The following is a 17,907-nucleotide window of genomic DNA, read 5'->3' on the forward strand; positions in this document are numbered from 1 at the left end:
GGAGTATAGTATACAGTATACTAGCAAAATGAGAAAATACATAATATGACTAGATAATAATATCGTGTCGTAAATTAATTTTACTTACAGGTATTTTAATTAGTTTTTTTTAAAACAATGTTATTGAAAGGAGGCATAGTCGTAAATAGGTACCTATATATATTTTTGTAATTAAATCTGTTTTAATTTTCCAAAACACATGAGTATTAATTTATAAATTGAATTAAGTACCTATTAGCTGTTACGTAAATTACGTTATATCTCATGCCCAATAAAATTCCCAACACTATCTTTGAAGGCATTATTCATGTACTTACCTACTTTTAATGTGATAAATCATAATACGCTTTACGTGAAAGCGAACCATTTAAATATATTTTTTTGGTACTTATGATGTAAAATAATTATTTTTAAAAATGTTTTTTGAATACAATGAAAATGTATAGGTACTTATTTACTGGAAAATAGCAAATATGCCAAATTCACGCAAAGTTCAAACTATCGTCTGCTGTCCTAAATACCTACTATATTAAGACTATTAATTAGGTATATTGTTCTGTTTTTCCATAAGAATTATTTCATATCAGAAAAATTCCCAAAATCATTATCAGATATTGAACGGTCAAAGTCTTAAATATCTCGATTAAAACAAGTATAAAAATTGAAAACATCGATCACTGAGCGGACGTCACAGATATATACATCAAAGGAAAGGCTAACCCTCTTTTAATAAAAAAAAATAACCATTATTCCATCGAGATAAATAAATAATAATAATTCAAATTGTAAAGTGAAATACAGTTCGACGTGACACATGTATAATATATCAATGCCAATAACAATATCATCGCAATAAACATAACTTCGTGAGCATTTTGTAATTTTTACTTATTTAATGTTATGTCTTATTTAAAGTGTAGGTACGCAACCCCATTAACCATTGCCGTTGCCTAACTTAAAAAAGCTAAATGGATTATAAGAAGTTTACCTTTAAGTTACCGTATTTACCGATTGTTGTTTGCGCATCAAATTATCGTACATGATGGCTTGCACAACAATATACCATATTAAAATAGAAGGTCAAAATAACTTTTATTACAGAATTTTGGTTGAATTATATCGTCATAATTATTCACATTAATAAATACGATCGTATTGAACCAATTAAAAATTAATTGGCTTGATTCATAAAATTTTAATTATTATTATGTATTTATATCAATGTAAATTAATATTTCATAATTCTAATCCATACATAATAACATAGTTAGAATAATTAGGTTGTCTAACTACATACTTAGGTATTAGAAATATATTGAGATATTATAAATCAGGGGAGGCCAAACTATCAATCGCGGATAATTTCAAAGTCGATCATGTTAGAATTTATTTTTAGTGCCACGTGCTCTATATAATGTTTCTTAATAGTTATAGTTATTCAATAGGTAATAAAAACAATTTTCCTTGAAAGTCAATCCTCAAAGGTGAAGTATATTTTTAGTAGATCGTGACCAAAAAAAGTTTGGCCACCCCTGTTATAAATCAACACTATTTGCAATTTATTATAAATTATAATGCGTCATATTAAAGCAAACAATTTGCACTTTTGATTGCTTACATCTTACATCATAAATTTATAAATAATTGAAATGCGAATTTCCGTCAATTAAAATAATATGACATTTTTAATGTCAGCATTATACTGATGGCTGTTATAATATGCTGTATTCGAATAATAATTATTAAAGTAATAATGTAACAAACACTACACAAAATACTATACGAAACTGAGATCGTTGTAATGAAATTCGGCGTTGCCAAATAGTGAATGAGAAAAGATTAAAAGGTGAGAGTGATTATTAAAACATTAATTTCATCTTGAAAAATATTAGTGTTTTTGAAAAGATTTTATTACATAATTAAAATGATTTATTACAAATGAAAAAATATCCTATTTTTTACATTTTAAATTGTTATAAATTTATAATTGTATACATTTTTTATTTTTTCAATGATATTTTTAAATATTTTTCTGAGAAAATTTATTTATACAATTTGAGCTACCAACGAGTATTTAATTATGCATAACTGCTTTTTTTCGACAAATATTATTATACTATTCCACAAGCAACGAAATTATTATAATACTATTGATACTCGTATACTATTTTATTGTACATCATACACTATTTCGATAATCGATACACCTGAATGTACAGTATTTTAAATAAAATATTATAGACAAATAGAAAATGATTCATTAATATAGTACCTAATGGTGAATACCTATTTGAATAAAATATTTAACACTAAGACTGTAAGACATATTTTATACTTTGTTATTTGAAATTTAAATACTGGAGACCAATTCATTTTGTGGGTAGGTATTACAAATTCAGAATTTGTAAGTACCTATTTCGTATTTTAAAAATCAATGAACCGATGCATTGTCAGGATATTAATGCCTAGGTTAGGTTAGGTTACCTAGGGTACCTAGGTATCTACCTATAGTGGATATTATTTCTCAAGTAATAAGTATGAAAAACCTAATATGGCATGAATAATTTTGTCTAAGTTGCGCTTGGCCAAAAATGGAAAATGAACGATACGCTGAAATCCTCTTAATCGATACTTTCACTCATAATTAATTAAACATTATTGTTATTAAAAATTACTTTTTTCACTTCCATTGCGTGCCTAATAAATTAAGAACAAAAAAAAAACAGTAAAGACAATTGAAATATAATAAAAAAAAATTAAATAATATAACAATATAAATGTACTATTTTATGTACTCATAACTACTTAGTTTAAAATTAAAATGTAAGAAAATCTATGTGGAGCCTTGGATAATTCTAACTTTTAAATTTGGTAATAACTATAGTAAGTCCATTAAATAATACTCCAATATTAAGAAATGGGAACTATTGTAATGAGTTTATTAAATTTAAATTCAATGTACCATTGGATATGAAAAACAATTCTAATGATTTACCACTTTATTAGCCTATTATAATATTATATCACATTCTGTGATACTTCTTTGATATTTCTATTTTTTTTTTTTACATTTGTTTTATTATTAATATTACGGCAGATTGATTAATTGTTTTCTAAAACATTGCATTTATTATTATATTATTAATATTTAATTATTTTAATAACTAATAATAACAAAAACCTAACCTAACCTATTCATATCATATATTTAATATTAATTATTATTGTCATTAACTTTTGAGTCAATACTATCTTACCTAACTACCGTAAAATAATGAGAATAATTTCATGGTACCTATAAACCGGTAATATTTTAAAACCAATCATTAAAATTTTGGAAATTTCATAGTGTATAGTAAAATGTATATTATACTTAAAAGTTTTAAATCTCCTTTCTCCAAAGACCACGAAAAATATCTATAAATTACAACAAAATTAATAATAATTAATTTTGTTATTCATTCTTAAAATAAGTACGTAATTTCATCCAAATTTGAACTTCAATTGTATATTAAAAATAATTTTGTTGATATATATTTAGATTTTTTAGTTCCAGAATGAACTATTTATGAGGAATGTTAAATTTAAAGAGAAAATTTTTTATGAACACAATATATAATGTATATAGTTTACAAATGTTTGCAACTTTTTTCTCATAATTTAAAATTTCCTATTTTTAACGATTATAAATTTTTTTCGAAGATATATTCATAAATTTTTTTGATTTCTATTAATAGCTTAAAAAGAACTTTTTTGATTGACCGAAAACATTTTTTTTTACATTAAAATAAAATGACAGTTGTCTATAATTTATAAATAACTCAAAATATTTTGAAAATTATACCATACCATGTATAAAAGAAGAGTGCTTAAGTGAGTAACGCTCTGCTGTATTGTAGGTCATTATAATTGATGTATTAAATTTGAATACAATGAGAGGTATCATTGTACACGAAAAACGATTCTGAACGGAGATGATTAGTCAGCCTAGGATATATTTTTCAGTGGGCCGTGAAAATGGTTTTCTATTTTTTAATGGTCTGAAACTCTGAATACACCAAGATTTAAGTTCTTTTATAATTATTGTAGCCCAAACATATGGAAAATCTTGTATTAAATTTTCAAGTGTTTTGACTTGGTTGAAATATTTTTATAGATATTTATATAAAAAAAAACTAAACAAAAACGAATATTTTAAATGCCTATAATTAGTATTAAAATAAGCAAAATATTTTGAAAATTAAAACATGTAAAGAAAATGCCAATTTATAACTGGTGAAATTTTCAAGTATCTTCGACTTATACTTTTTGAATAATAGCAAATACTTAAAATCGTTATCACTCGCAATTTTGTAAAAAATTAAAATTCCACTGCTTATAATATTTTTCCTATATTAACGCTTAGAGTTTTCTCTATTGCTATTTGAAGGAAAACTATAAGTGTTGAATTTTTTAATCTAAGATATAAACACAAAAAAATTTATGATTTTTCAACTAGCAAAATTACTTGCAAATTTTCGTGATTTTGACATATTTCGTAAAAATTTGAACTACAAACACTTATAAAAAAAATTGTGACTAACGATTTTTGATTTTTTTTTAACTATAATAAGAACAACTCATAAAGAACTTTGTATTCAATTTTGAAGTTTTATTGACACTTCAAAATTTAACTGTATATAGATAGCACTAATATAAAAAATTGGTGAAATTTTAAGTATTTAAAGTGATTAGTTTTTGAGTTACAACCATATAAAAAATCGATTTGCTCAAAAACTGGTTTTGCGTAAAAATTCCCATTTTTCCGTCACTTTTATTTTGTTTTACTCGATTTTTTTGAAAACTGTTAGAAAATTCTTTCTTTTGATCTTTATACATAATACACCAAAGAAATTCACTTTGCCATAGGGAACTACCCCGAAGTTTGAAATTTAAGCATTATTTCGACTAATTATGCTGAACACAGACACAAAAACAAACACACACATCATTGTAAAATCAATACATAATACATTCATCACTTCGTTCAGAATCTAATAATAATTAAGAAATTAATTGAGTTGGTTGGAGTAATTCAAAATACAAATAACTATAGTTAATTGAAATTTTTACCAAAATGTTATATAATTATATTATTATTCATTATCTATACATAATAATATATTCTAAAAGTATTTTTATCCTTTTCAGTTTTCAACCAATTATAAACATTTAAAATGTTCCGTTGTTTTTAGTTTTTTATTTTTTTATATAAATTTTAATAAACAATTTTTTACTAGCTGAATAAATGCTTAAAAATGTAATAACATTTTCCTAATAAATTTTTCATTTACCAACTAAAAAATATAAACAATTTTTTTTTTTTAGAATTTTGTCAAAATATATAAAATCTCAGAACTGTTTATAATTATTTTATTAATTTATATACAAAAAAAAATTTATCGGAATATCAAATTAACTTTTTACAACTGTTTATTGGAATGCAAATTTTTACGATATTCAGTATTGTATATTCCATCTGTATAACAATTATTTATCCTCAAACGATTTTTGATATTTTTTTGTAATTAAAAAACAGGTTATTTGTTTCAATTCAAATTTTCATTATACCTATGTTCATTTGACCATTATTCTATTCTATTATTACTTTTTTTGAGTTAATTTATAGGCATGAGAAATATTTGATCTTTTTTAATTTTTATTTTCAATCATTGTCAACAAAAAAATATCTTGTGTCCAAAAGCTTGAAAAACTAGTATAAAAGTCGACTTAAGTTGTTTTTAAAGATATGTAAAATTATTTAAAAATTTTAAATACATATTCATAATTTATTTTTATAAGCATTTGAATATCTATTTTTATATAATTCATCAGAATCACAAGAATTCGCAAATTGTTTTGAAGTTGAAAATTTATAAAATGTACTATTTTTAAAGCTTAAGCTTGAAATTTTAATACCAACTTCTTTTAAAATTCTAAAACCAAAAAATCGAAAAAATAAATAAACATACATTTGACAGTGTTCAAATTTTGGCGAAATTGCAATATTCATTATTTTGTTATGAATCATAAACGTTATTTGTTTAGACCTTTTAGGGTATAGAACTTTTATGTAACTAACTATATTTTATACACACAAATACACAATATTATTTTTAAATGTAATTTTTTCTACTTTTTCAATTATTATTTGAGTACGTAAATACTTAATAAATTATTATGCCTCCTGCTATTTATTATTCAATCTACAGATAGTTGCCTCAATTATAATATTATATTTATACACGATATTAATGCTATAGTTTCTACCCCTTATCTAGCGTCCTCTTCTCACTTAGAACATTATTTTAATACTAACTATACACGGAAAACAGTCGAGTGCGGTATTTATTATTTATACGTACCTAAGTTCGTAAATATAAGTTATAAGTACCTACTTATAATATTTTGGCGTTTATGTATATAATATAATGTATGAGACAAGTTTAAGATAACTCATTTTTCTCCTTTTCTAAATATTTTTTTCTAATTTTTGAAACTTAATTAAATGATAACTCGCATTTTAGTTAAGTTCTCTTTCTCATAAATGCGCATAGAAATTGTTACGGGAGTTCTCTACAGTTCACGTATATTCATTTCAATTTTGTCTAAACATAAAAAGAAAGAATAAATTCTTTATCCGTATGAATCATTATTATCGTCATAAATGATTAGCCGTGATTTAGTAGTTCGGACAAAAACAACTCCCATATATACACATACATGTATGTATACATCAATTTGCAGACAGCTGTGCAGGTCTGCAGAATACCTATTCACTGAATAATAGTGTTAAGACTAAAATCGTGTTTGTAAATAACATAACTAAAAAAAAAAAAACCATAGTACCCACGCGATACCTCGTAATAGAGTAAAAATTGTTCACTTAACAATTATATATTATCATGTCCATGTGTAATGTATTGAACAGTCTATAATAATTTCAAAATTATTAAGTTAAAAATAAAAATAAAAATTTAAGTGAGCTTATTTTTTTAAAAGGCCTTTTAATTTAAGGAACAAAATGTAAATTGTCAACATTGTCGGTTTAACGTTTTTTAACCCCGATTCCCAGTCACCCTTTTTTAAATCTATGAAAGGGATTTTTATTAAAAGGGTGGCAGTCACCAGACAATAATTTGTATACTTACCTGGCGTAAAATTCTATATTGTACCTCTGAAAATAAGTTATTTTATTCTTTCAAACTGATGTCTACATTTCTACAATTTAGTGTTTACTAATGGAATGTAATATTATAGTTGTAAAAACGATAAAACTTCCGATTGAAATATATATATATTATTCGCGATTAAATAATATTAATTCAAATGAATCAAGAACATTTTTATTATTATAAGTGTAGATGCGTATAAGTGTGTATAAGTATACACTGTATATACTTATACAGTTATATATATATATACTTTTTACTTTTTTAGACCACCCTACTCACTCACATAATAATTTGGACATAGTACCTAAATAATATAATAACAATATTATACGTTTTTATTATAATAGGTAGGTACTATATTATAATAATGTTCAGTATTATCGATTATTCGCACTAATTGAGACTGAGAGGATGACGGATAATTGATTTGTGCGGATAATCAAACAATGATTTTTTATTTTTTTAACCATTATACATATTTTATACATCAATCATTATATATAATAAACATAAATATAATGGACATGAATTTATGTTAATGTTTTATGTGATTAAAAATAAAACTAATGTACTGTATGTATATATTTTATATAAAGTATAACTATATAATATGATAAAATAAATATATTTGTAGTGTTCTGTTAAAAGTAGGTACCTACGTACCTACGTAGTATATTTTTTTTTAATTTAAAATTTAAAAATATAAAATTAAAGCAATTTGGTTATTATTTAAAATAAAAATTAAATTTTTTTTTGCACTGCTGATGAACTTCTTTTTTTCTCTGTCAAATCCTTTGTTCTTTTTAATAATAAAAGTTCTGTTGAATTTCTTTCTGGTTGTTTGTTATACATGGGCACCACGAGGGGGGTGCAAGGGGAGCACTTGCACCCTCCTGGCTTTTCAAAAAAAAAAAAAAATTGAATGGTATTATATAATATAGTATTTATTTATAATATTAAATAATAATATGAATTTTTGTAATAAATGTATAATAGAATTAAAAATCAGCGTATACTAAGCACGATGCGCAACCCTCCCCTGATAAAAATCCTGACGGCGCCTATGGACCACTTACCACTAAATTTTCCATATCTTCCTATTCTTTTGTACCATTTTCATTTTCAGAAGATAGTCCTGTTCCTTTTAAAGATTCAACAATTTCGTTGTCTTTTAAAATCTTAAATTTCAAATCATTTACCTACATATCATTTTCTAATCGATTTTTCATATAAACTTCGTTACTTCTCTCAAATCTAGGAATTGATTTTAGTAAATTTATGATTTCGGTAATCTCTTGTATCTTTTGTTCTTTTTGAATAGTTCCTGAAAACAGCCATACTTTATTCCAAAATTTTTTTTATATTTTGTGTTATGATTGACTGCTAAACATATTATAACATGTATCTTATTTAAATTTTGATAAGAACTTGTGTCATTTTCTTCGCTGTTCGCCAACAGTTAAGTTGTAATACCTATTTGTTTTTCACAAATCCATTTAAGTTTTTCAATTATTTTATTTTTTTATAGCTTAAGTATATTTACAGGAAAAAACATAATATTAAAATCTGAGTTTACCATATTCAATTTTTCAGCAGAAGAATGCGAGATAGTGCATTATCTAATAAAAGCAAAACGTTTCCTTTTATTCCTTTTGATTCTCATTTTCTTTTAACTTTAAGTATAAATTCATTGGAATACCATTCATAAAGTAAAGCGGAGTAAAAAAACATTAGACATTTGTTGTTATATTTTTTAAAATAAATTTGAATATAAATCTCGTATAGTGCGGACAATTGACGCTCCACCGGTACTCGGTAGGTCGTACCTAGCTATAATACATGTCTACAAAAGTCGTTGCCATTAATTGTCACATAGATTGCCACGCTTTTTACTAGGTAGGTGTAGCACTGTTGCCCAAACTAGTTGCGGCGTGTTTCGACCGCGCGCCTCAGTCACTTCACCAATTTATTTATTATAAACGACTCGGCTAACAACGACAATATCAATGGATTAATAAATGGAAATTATGGAATATTATATTTGACGGACGTTTATTCGTTCGCGCCGGTGCCTATTGCGTCGGTATACACTTATTTGACTGATCGAGTACGGAGAACCCATGGTTTCTCGTTATCGTGCCGCCGTCTCGATCTATTTGGCTGCAACCTCATAATAACATTATATTATCGCGTTTAAGATAGGTAATTTATATATATATATATATATAATAATATATATTTATGAAAGCGCTCGCGATCCCGTATACGGTGCAGTGGGTATACGCGCAACCGAAACGACGGAGGGTGCTGTGCGCGCGAATATTACGGAGAATCAACAAATATATATAAAAATATTATTTCCAGATAAGTCCGCCCGCCCGCCCGCCGCTGACGATGACGACGACGTGTACGGCGAGCAAAATAAATACGACGTATTGATTATATTATTTCGCGAGCTCGACGCGTCGCCGCCGCCCGCCGCGCGTTCTCCGGCGAGATCGCGCGTGTCCCACCCCGCCCGCCCGTCCTGGCCCACGTCGCCGTCCCCGCGGTACGCCGACTCGGCGGGCGGTTGCGCGGGAAACGAGTGGAAAAAAGAGGCGGGAGAGCCGGCGGCGGCGGCAGGGACAGACGCGCCAGCAGCAGCGTCGTAGTGTTGCCCAGAACACCGACGGACCCGAAACAGGAGCGTTAACTCTCTGCCACGTCCTCTCTCATACTATCCATCTCTTCCCATCCCTGCACTTCGGACACCGGCAATAAAATATAACGTCATCACAAACATTCATAATTACCTAACATTAACTATAATAATATATTATATACATTGTTATCATTATTTAATATTATATTGAATTCGATTTGCGAAATAACGTCGAAACGGACAAAACCGATCCCGCCATGGACATGAATCAAATTTTGAAAGACCTTCCCAAGGTACGTACATCACACCTGCTCTGTATACGCAAAAACGACGCGACGCCGGCGGATGTATTATTTAAATATGATAATATGTAATATAAATAACTGTTGCGCGTATCGTATTTAGTATATACGTATATAATTATCGCGGTTATATGGTTAAAGGCACCACCTACCTGTTACCTGTATGTCTGCACGGAAAGAAAATTACGTAGGTAGTGCGCGTACATCTCGTGTTTTCCGCGCGAAATGGCGAAATACGACACAATTTGGCAGCTCACGCACAACTGGTAATTAATGACAATTGCTGATAGTATCATAGTATTTATTATTATGAAGGTATGCGTAAAAAATATTTTTAATAACATTGGGTTCAATAATTTAATTGGGTAAAGCCGCGGTATAGGCGCGGTATAGCACATAGTTAAATTTATATTACATAAGTACCTAATTATTGTTAAACTATCTGGTCGGCGGGACTCGTACAACGACGCTGTGTCGATATATACAAATTACATAGTGACCCGTGTTTAACACTTGTAACACTTTATAATATATTATGCACATTGCAGTTTAAAAATTATATGATTAAACAAATATTAATATATTTTATACAATTATAGACTGCAGTAAGCGATGTATTCAATGTTTATTGTATTTTATACATAGTCACATAAATAAACTATAAAAAAGTAAGGTGGTTGAAATTAATAATACTAATCGACCACTTAAAATATGAATTAAATCAAGGCCGTTTATCGTTACTTCCTACATAGTAAAAACGTTTTATTAAATTACAACAAAGACGTAAAAAAAAAAATCATTGACAAAAGATAACAAATTAAATTAAATTCAATAGTTCATTATTTATTGTTGTGCGTAATTAATTATTATATTTTATCACGTATTAGTTGTATTAGATGGGTTTTTAAGGCGTTTAAAATTGATACCATGTTAGTTTAAATATACATGAATAATAAAAATAATAAGATAAACAAGTATATAACTATATAAGTATGTCGTATAATTGTAATAATATTACAAGTTGCTCATTTATTTAATATTCATAAATGTAGGTACACCTATGTATGGGTAGTAAGAGATAAAAAATCAAATGAATTACAAAGAGTATTTTTAAGTTTGCCTACCTATAACGTATTAATTCGTAATAATTACAAATATATGGAGGCTTGAGGGGACTTATCAAGTAGGCAGATACTTAATTTATTCCTAATTTATTAGTACATGCATTTTTGAAAATAAAGTTAATAATTATAACAATTTAAAAAGTTATTGAATTATTTATAATTCTGATAGATAACTAGTACCTAAGCATTATAGACACGATCTTGAGGAACATATAGAGCAAAATTATTGGGTGATTACAATTTGCGTCTATAGTAAGCAGGTAGTGAAAATAGTATAGTAAATTGTGCCCGGTAATTTTCAGATATAAATTTTTATGTAGTAAAATGTGCCCATTGTATCTAATCTAAATGCGACATTAAATTCTTCATCCCTTTTAAACACTTTAGTACATTTATTGGTGTAAAAACCAAACGTAACCGTTAATTATTATAATATTAGCGATTTTATTTGCTGACTTTCCTCCGAATATTTAGGCATCAGCTTCCGCAACATTAACACGGACTACTAATGTCTGTAAATAGTGTAAATCTTTCCACAGTCATTTTAATAAAAGCTTTTATACTCCTCATCCTCATATTTATAATTTTATGGATAAAATATTAAAGTTATAGTCAGAAATTTACATAAAAATTAATAGTATAAATGAATCTTATAAATTTCAAAACACCAAATCAAAAAAAAAAAATTCAAACAATGAAAATACTATTACGAGAGATGAATATGTAAAAATGATGTCTCATTACTATGCTGATATATAACTTATTATTTTATTATACTATTAACTTTATATTATATAATTTACTTAATATTTTAGTATTACATTTTTTCAATTATTATTTACTGTAAAAATTAACCTAAAGGCTAAAACAACTTATTAATTCCATAAAATTAAAAATAACTTTTGGAGGATAGTGATAGCCGCCTCCTCGTGGTGTCCTTTGAGTAATACTAAATGATTATAATAAAAATAATATTTCTATTGAGCGCAATTTACTTCATAGAAATTTAAACCTAAAAAATACCGGGTGCAATTCACAATTTTTTCCCTTCGTTGGACGCAATTTACGTTTGCTCAAATTATACTATATGGCAGCATAAACTCTAAATAATTATGGATTTTTTTCTTTTTAGTTTTTTTACATACAATGTAATATTATACTTCGATATAGTTATATATTATACTACTTGCAGTACCAAAGTAAAATATTATTTGCTTATATTTGTTGTTATATGGGTAGCCCCGTGTTATTTTTTATCGATATTATAGAATATAGATCATAGGTGACTATTTAGCCACTCACAGAAATTTTTTCAGTTATTTACGCAAATGATAATATTATAAATTATAATTAAATATCTTGTTACTTGAATATCGCTACGACGCTACCCAAATTATAACTTATAGACTTATAAGTTCTGGGGTGCCACCACTATAGGCGATTCCCCCACTCGCGTTTTCTAATTCCTTACCTTCGTTAAACTAGCTTATTTTACTCATTGTAAATTGTGATATTTTAAATAAATAATAAAAAAGGTTTAAATGATGGTGAACAATGTTATTCTAAACTATAAAATATTGTAGGTACGTAACTTATTGTTGAATAATCGCTGTGACTTCTACATTCTATATATGATAATTTTATTATTCACATCTCTTTATGCCCATTTATGAATAATATTAATTTATACGGTGTACCAACATATTATATTATTGTTAGCCGGTTTTATAATCATTATCTATACAATTGTACATCATATAATATAATTTATAAATATTGCACTATACACAATAGTGTTTATATTATAGTTACTAATAAGTACCTAATATACTATACTACTAAGCACTTATAAGCTATATTCATTTAGCTTCCGATACGATTATCTTCTCCACTCATTCTGATAAGCCGTGTTTCTCCGGTTCCATTTATCATTTAGCTGTAAGAAATCATCTTTACTCCGTCTTGGTATCAATACTTTAGATTTATCATATCCTATACCTACTCTAGTTTGATTTTACTCTTGTCTTCTTGCATATTTTACATATAGAAATTTTTTTTTTCATTCTATCAACGTCCATTTAATTCTTTATGGCTTTATATACCAGACAATATTTTTATTTTCTAAAATCTGATATGTTTTTGTTGTGGCTCCAAATTCCTTCATCTTAGTTTTTCATTTACCATCCCGTAGATACATTTTTAAAAAAAAAATTTCTTATAATCTGTTAATTTTTGATTTCGTTAATACCTACTTTTTTAGTTATACTTACAGTATAAATAGTATTGAGACCAATACATTTTAGTACCTACATTTACATAAATGGACTTATGACTTTAAATATACGAACCATGAAGTGTAAAATTTAATGTTTTGCAAATTATATAATCATCTTATCTAGTCAGCTTGATCCAGATGTGGTTAAAAAAGAAATCAATGATAACTTAGTTATAGTGTACAAATTATCTTAACAATATTGTCCTCTATATAAACACATATAATGCATAGGAAACATTGCAACTATCTTATTTATTTATTATAAAAAAACTGATTCAGTTAAATACCAAATACCCATGTATAATATTATATTGTAGGTAACACTTATAATTCTCAAAATCATAATCTTGCGGCTTTGGATATCATTCATAATTTAATTTATATTATATTATCACATAACGTTATTAGAAAAAATAAACATTACTATTATAAATCATTATTAAAAACTAAGTCAAAATTATTTAGCATGTTGTCTATATTATAGTTTTTGTTTATATATTTGTATTAAAAAGTATTAAAGGCATATTTTTTGAATTTTCTGTTTATAGTTAACTTATTGAATTATCTACATTAACAATGAGCAGATGATAGTTGGCTAGTTTGAAGGTGGCTATTTTTAATCAAATGTAAATACTAAATAGGTACAAATCGGATAGTGTGCATAATATTAAGGTTTGATTTTATTTTATAACTATTTTATTTACCTTGAGGACTAGTTTAACTTTTAATAATAATTAATATACATCATTCAGAATTTCAGATGTTCAATGTTATAATAATACAGACATAATCTATTGATCTAATAATATTCAAAGGTTTTATTTAACATAATATCATATAAATAATAAGGTAGATAAATCTAATCTTATAAATATTAAAAAAATATATCATACAAATTATGTTGCAATAATACATGAGAAATTGTAAAAATAACTATTTTATATTTTATAAATATCAAAAATAAATTATGTTTAATGCTCAAAAATGAAGTTATTTATCAAAATATACTTGCATATTACTTGCAAGCAAAAAATTACCAAAACTATAAATCGTATAGGGAAGAACTTTACCAATGTCGTAGCGTTTTAATTTTTATGACAGTAGTAACCAATAATTTTTAATAATTAAATGAAAAAACCCAAAGTTCTCAAACCGATAACTTAAATTGTCTTCATGTTATCAAAAAAAAAAATCAAAACGCTACGACACATCAAGTAAAGTTCTTCCCAATGCGATTTATAATTTTGGTAATCTTGATATAAATATCGAGAGAGTTAAGTCGTCTCTCGCAAAACAGTTTTAACTATGTTACGTGTGTAATGTGTAAGACAGAGACAACACATGCGGGTTTACAGCGTCCTCTTAACGGCCAACAATTTTTTCATTCTTGTTAGTTGTTACATCAATATCATCGCTATTTTTAATACATATAAGTAGATGAAGCAATTTCTTCTAGTACCTACTACCTACTAATAACTAAATAAGAACTAATTATTAATATTAGTGATTAAACCTAAGTTTAGATTTAGACGATTAAGTATTTATAGTTATTATTTACCAACTATTGAACTATTGTCTATAATAGACTTTGATTTGTGCTTATGAACTATATTTTAGTTTTTTCTTTCAAGGAAATTTATCAAGCTCATAGGATTTTATTAGTCAGAATTTTACATCTAGTTTAATTGTTTTATATGTTGTAAAACTTTTTCATTTAAAATCACTTATGCCTGATGCATCTGATTTTTTGAATCTATACTATTGTATAAATTTCTGTTTTGAATCTATATAGGTAGGTACACGAGTATGAATATAGAACTTAGCTGTAATATACAATGTACATCGAATAATTAATATTAACCAATTTACATAATATATGTATTAAATATAATTGAGCAATTTAAATAATTAATTTTTAATTTTTTCCTTAGGAAATGCGAGCTATGCATATTAAAGGAGAAAGAGCAAAACGCGAATTGGCTGAACTGGAAAATAAGGAAAAATATGCTGTTAGGAAATTGATGGAGGCAACATTACAAAAGAAAAAGGAAAATGAGGGTAACAATTTTAAATACTGATACTCTGTTTTTTGATCAAATATTTTAAGTACCTACCTATTACCTACCAGTGTTACCTACAGTTAGCTATAAAAAGTTTACATAGGTTAGTATTATATTTTTTAACAATCAAAATGATAAATTGATACGCATAATATATATAATATATTAATAATATGTTTCAATATTCAATAATTATCTGTAAAATACATTTAAATTTATTTTAATATCTCCTTATTATTGTCTATTTATGACTAACTATAATGAATTATAGACGCTAATACATTCGGCCTACGCGCGTTAGGTTTAAACTTTTGAAAACCCATCATAGGTAGTTGGTCAATTGATATGCATCAATGACTGATATTAGATACATCAATGCATTTGTGATTTCCATACGTTTTTACATTAATGTGACATAATTTTGTTATAGATAAACTGTATTCTTAAATCTATGATTAATTATTTTTATTCTGTTCGCTTAAGTTTTTTTTTAATGTGGGCTGAGAGTCTAAAAAGTTTCCAACCATTGTATTAGTGCATTAAAGTATTATCAGTGGCGTATTTATGGGGGGTATATGGGGGATAGATCCCCCCTTTGGTATTTTTTTTACTAGTAAGTTTAATAACGTTGGTAAGTGTACCCCCCCCCCCACCGTCGAGGAAATTATGTTTTCCAACTTATATCCCCCCCCTGGACAAAATCCTAAATACGCCACAGAGTATTATTATAATTTTATATTTATTTACATTTATATGATTAAGACTAATTTAATAATAGTTTTATAAATATTTATTATTAAGCGATGTTAAAAGCGGCTCAAGAAAGCTTGGATTGCTTGATACAAAAACTTAATGAGCGTAAGGCTAAAAGTGAAATTTTGATGAAGAAAATTAATCAAAAACGCAGTAGGTCGCTCATGGTAGACATGCAGGATAGAGAAGCAGCTCAGTAAGTTTATAATTAATAATTAAATATATGTGTCTGAGTATATTATTATTTATTACCTAATTTATTATACTATTATTGTTAAAAAATTATTGTTCTGTACCTATCAAGAAAAGTCTGAGCATATTATTATTTATTAGCTAATTTATTATACTATTATTGTTAAAAAATTATTGTTCTGTACCTATCAAGAAATATTTTATGATTACAATTTACAACTATATTGTCTTAACTTTTAAACTAAAATACAAATGTTGTATATATAGAAGAATAAATGACTTTGTGAATGAAAGTTGTTATTTTAATTTTCTAATAAGAATTATTTTTTTCAGAAACCATGCCGAGATCACCAAGCGAATGATGGAAAAAATACAAGAGCAAACTGAAATCGTAGAAGTACATAAATAATTTATTGTTAAATATTTTATACTTATATATACCTACATATTATTTACATGATTGAATTAAATAAATTGTTTATTTCATGTTATAGAAGCAAACGATTATACTGAAACGTTCACATGGATCCAAAGAATCGTCCAAATACTATCGTTCTAAGATCAACAATTTGAAAGCAGAGATTGCGGATAAACAAAAGGAATTGGATTATGTGTTAAATGTATACACCGGCTTAGGCAAAGCGTAAGAAACAATATTATTCATTTTAAAATTAAAATCATTTAGTAATTTTAAATATGTATACTGAGCTTAAAATAAAATTACAATATTCGATGTCAGATTTCTAACTTATAAGTACCTACACATTTGTATTATTATCTATTTATTATTTATATTCAATTTTTAATTTTATTCTTTTATCTAATTAACTAAATTAAATGTATATAAATATTTACCTATATTGCATATTTATCATTTATCTGAACATTTAAATATTATTTTCTAATAGTTGCCAAGAAATGCATCAAAAGAACGTCAAGAAGTCATCGGAATGCAAGGAAATGGATGAAAACGCTGCTACAATTCAATCTAGCGTTGATTCATTGAATGACGACATAAAGAAGTTGACTTCTGAATAAGCTATAAATGATACAACCTTTTTTCAAAATTGTTCATATTTTATTTTTATTTTAATACAAACTTGTACGGTAGTTCCCCTATTTTATTCAATATTATTTTTTCGGTTTACGATATTAAAATCGTGAGTGTTTGAAAGTGTGCTGGTGTGTGTTGTAATCAAGTATCCCTTCATAAATACTACTTACATAATACTTTCCTATATTTTCTTCCAATTGTGGATTTTAATTAAATTCTGGAACTACCTACCTACCTATCAAATATTATGTTGTATAACTTAATATAAAAATAAACTGTCATTCATTTA

At 26.3% G+C, this 17,907-nt stretch overlaps 1 protein-coding gene across 1 annotated transcript; it reads left to right on the plus strand.

Annotated features, from left to right (window-relative positions):
• The first annotated feature begins 9,849 nt into the window (after positions 1–9,849).
• Positions 9,850–17,907, plus strand: LOC114121445 (uncharacterized). The gene is made up of 6 exons (XM_027983791.2): positions 9,850–10,151; positions 15,491–15,617; positions 16,421–16,568; positions 16,898–16,961; positions 17,059–17,207; positions 17,473–17,907. The coding sequence occupies exons 1-6, from the start codon at positions 10,116–10,118 to the stop codon at positions 17,600–17,602; spliced, it is 654 nt and encodes a 217-aa protein (XP_027839592.1). The 5' UTR covers positions 9,850–10,115; the 3' UTR covers positions 17,603–17,907.

This window comes from Aphis gossypii, chromosome X (assembly GCF_020184175.1).
Source record: "Aphis gossypii isolate Hap1 chromosome X, ASM2018417v2, whole genome shotgun sequence".
Classification (NCBI taxonomy): domain Eukaryota; kingdom Metazoa; phylum Arthropoda; class Insecta; order Hemiptera; family Aphididae; genus Aphis; species Aphis gossypii.

Bases quoted from the DNA above. Each gene is read 5' to 3' on its own strand.
- LOC114121445 (XM_027983791.2), top strand. From the start codon at position 10,116: ATGGACATGAATCAAATTTTGAAAGACCTTCCCAAG. The intron at 15,618-16,420 runs GTAACAATTTTA...TTTATTATTAAG, and splicing joins AAAGAAAAAGGAAAATGAGG to CGATGTTAAAAGCGGCTCAA. The intron at 16,569-16,897 runs GTAAGTTTATAA...TATTTTTTTCAG, and splicing joins CAGGATAGAGAAGCAGCTCA to AAACCATGCCGAGATCACCA.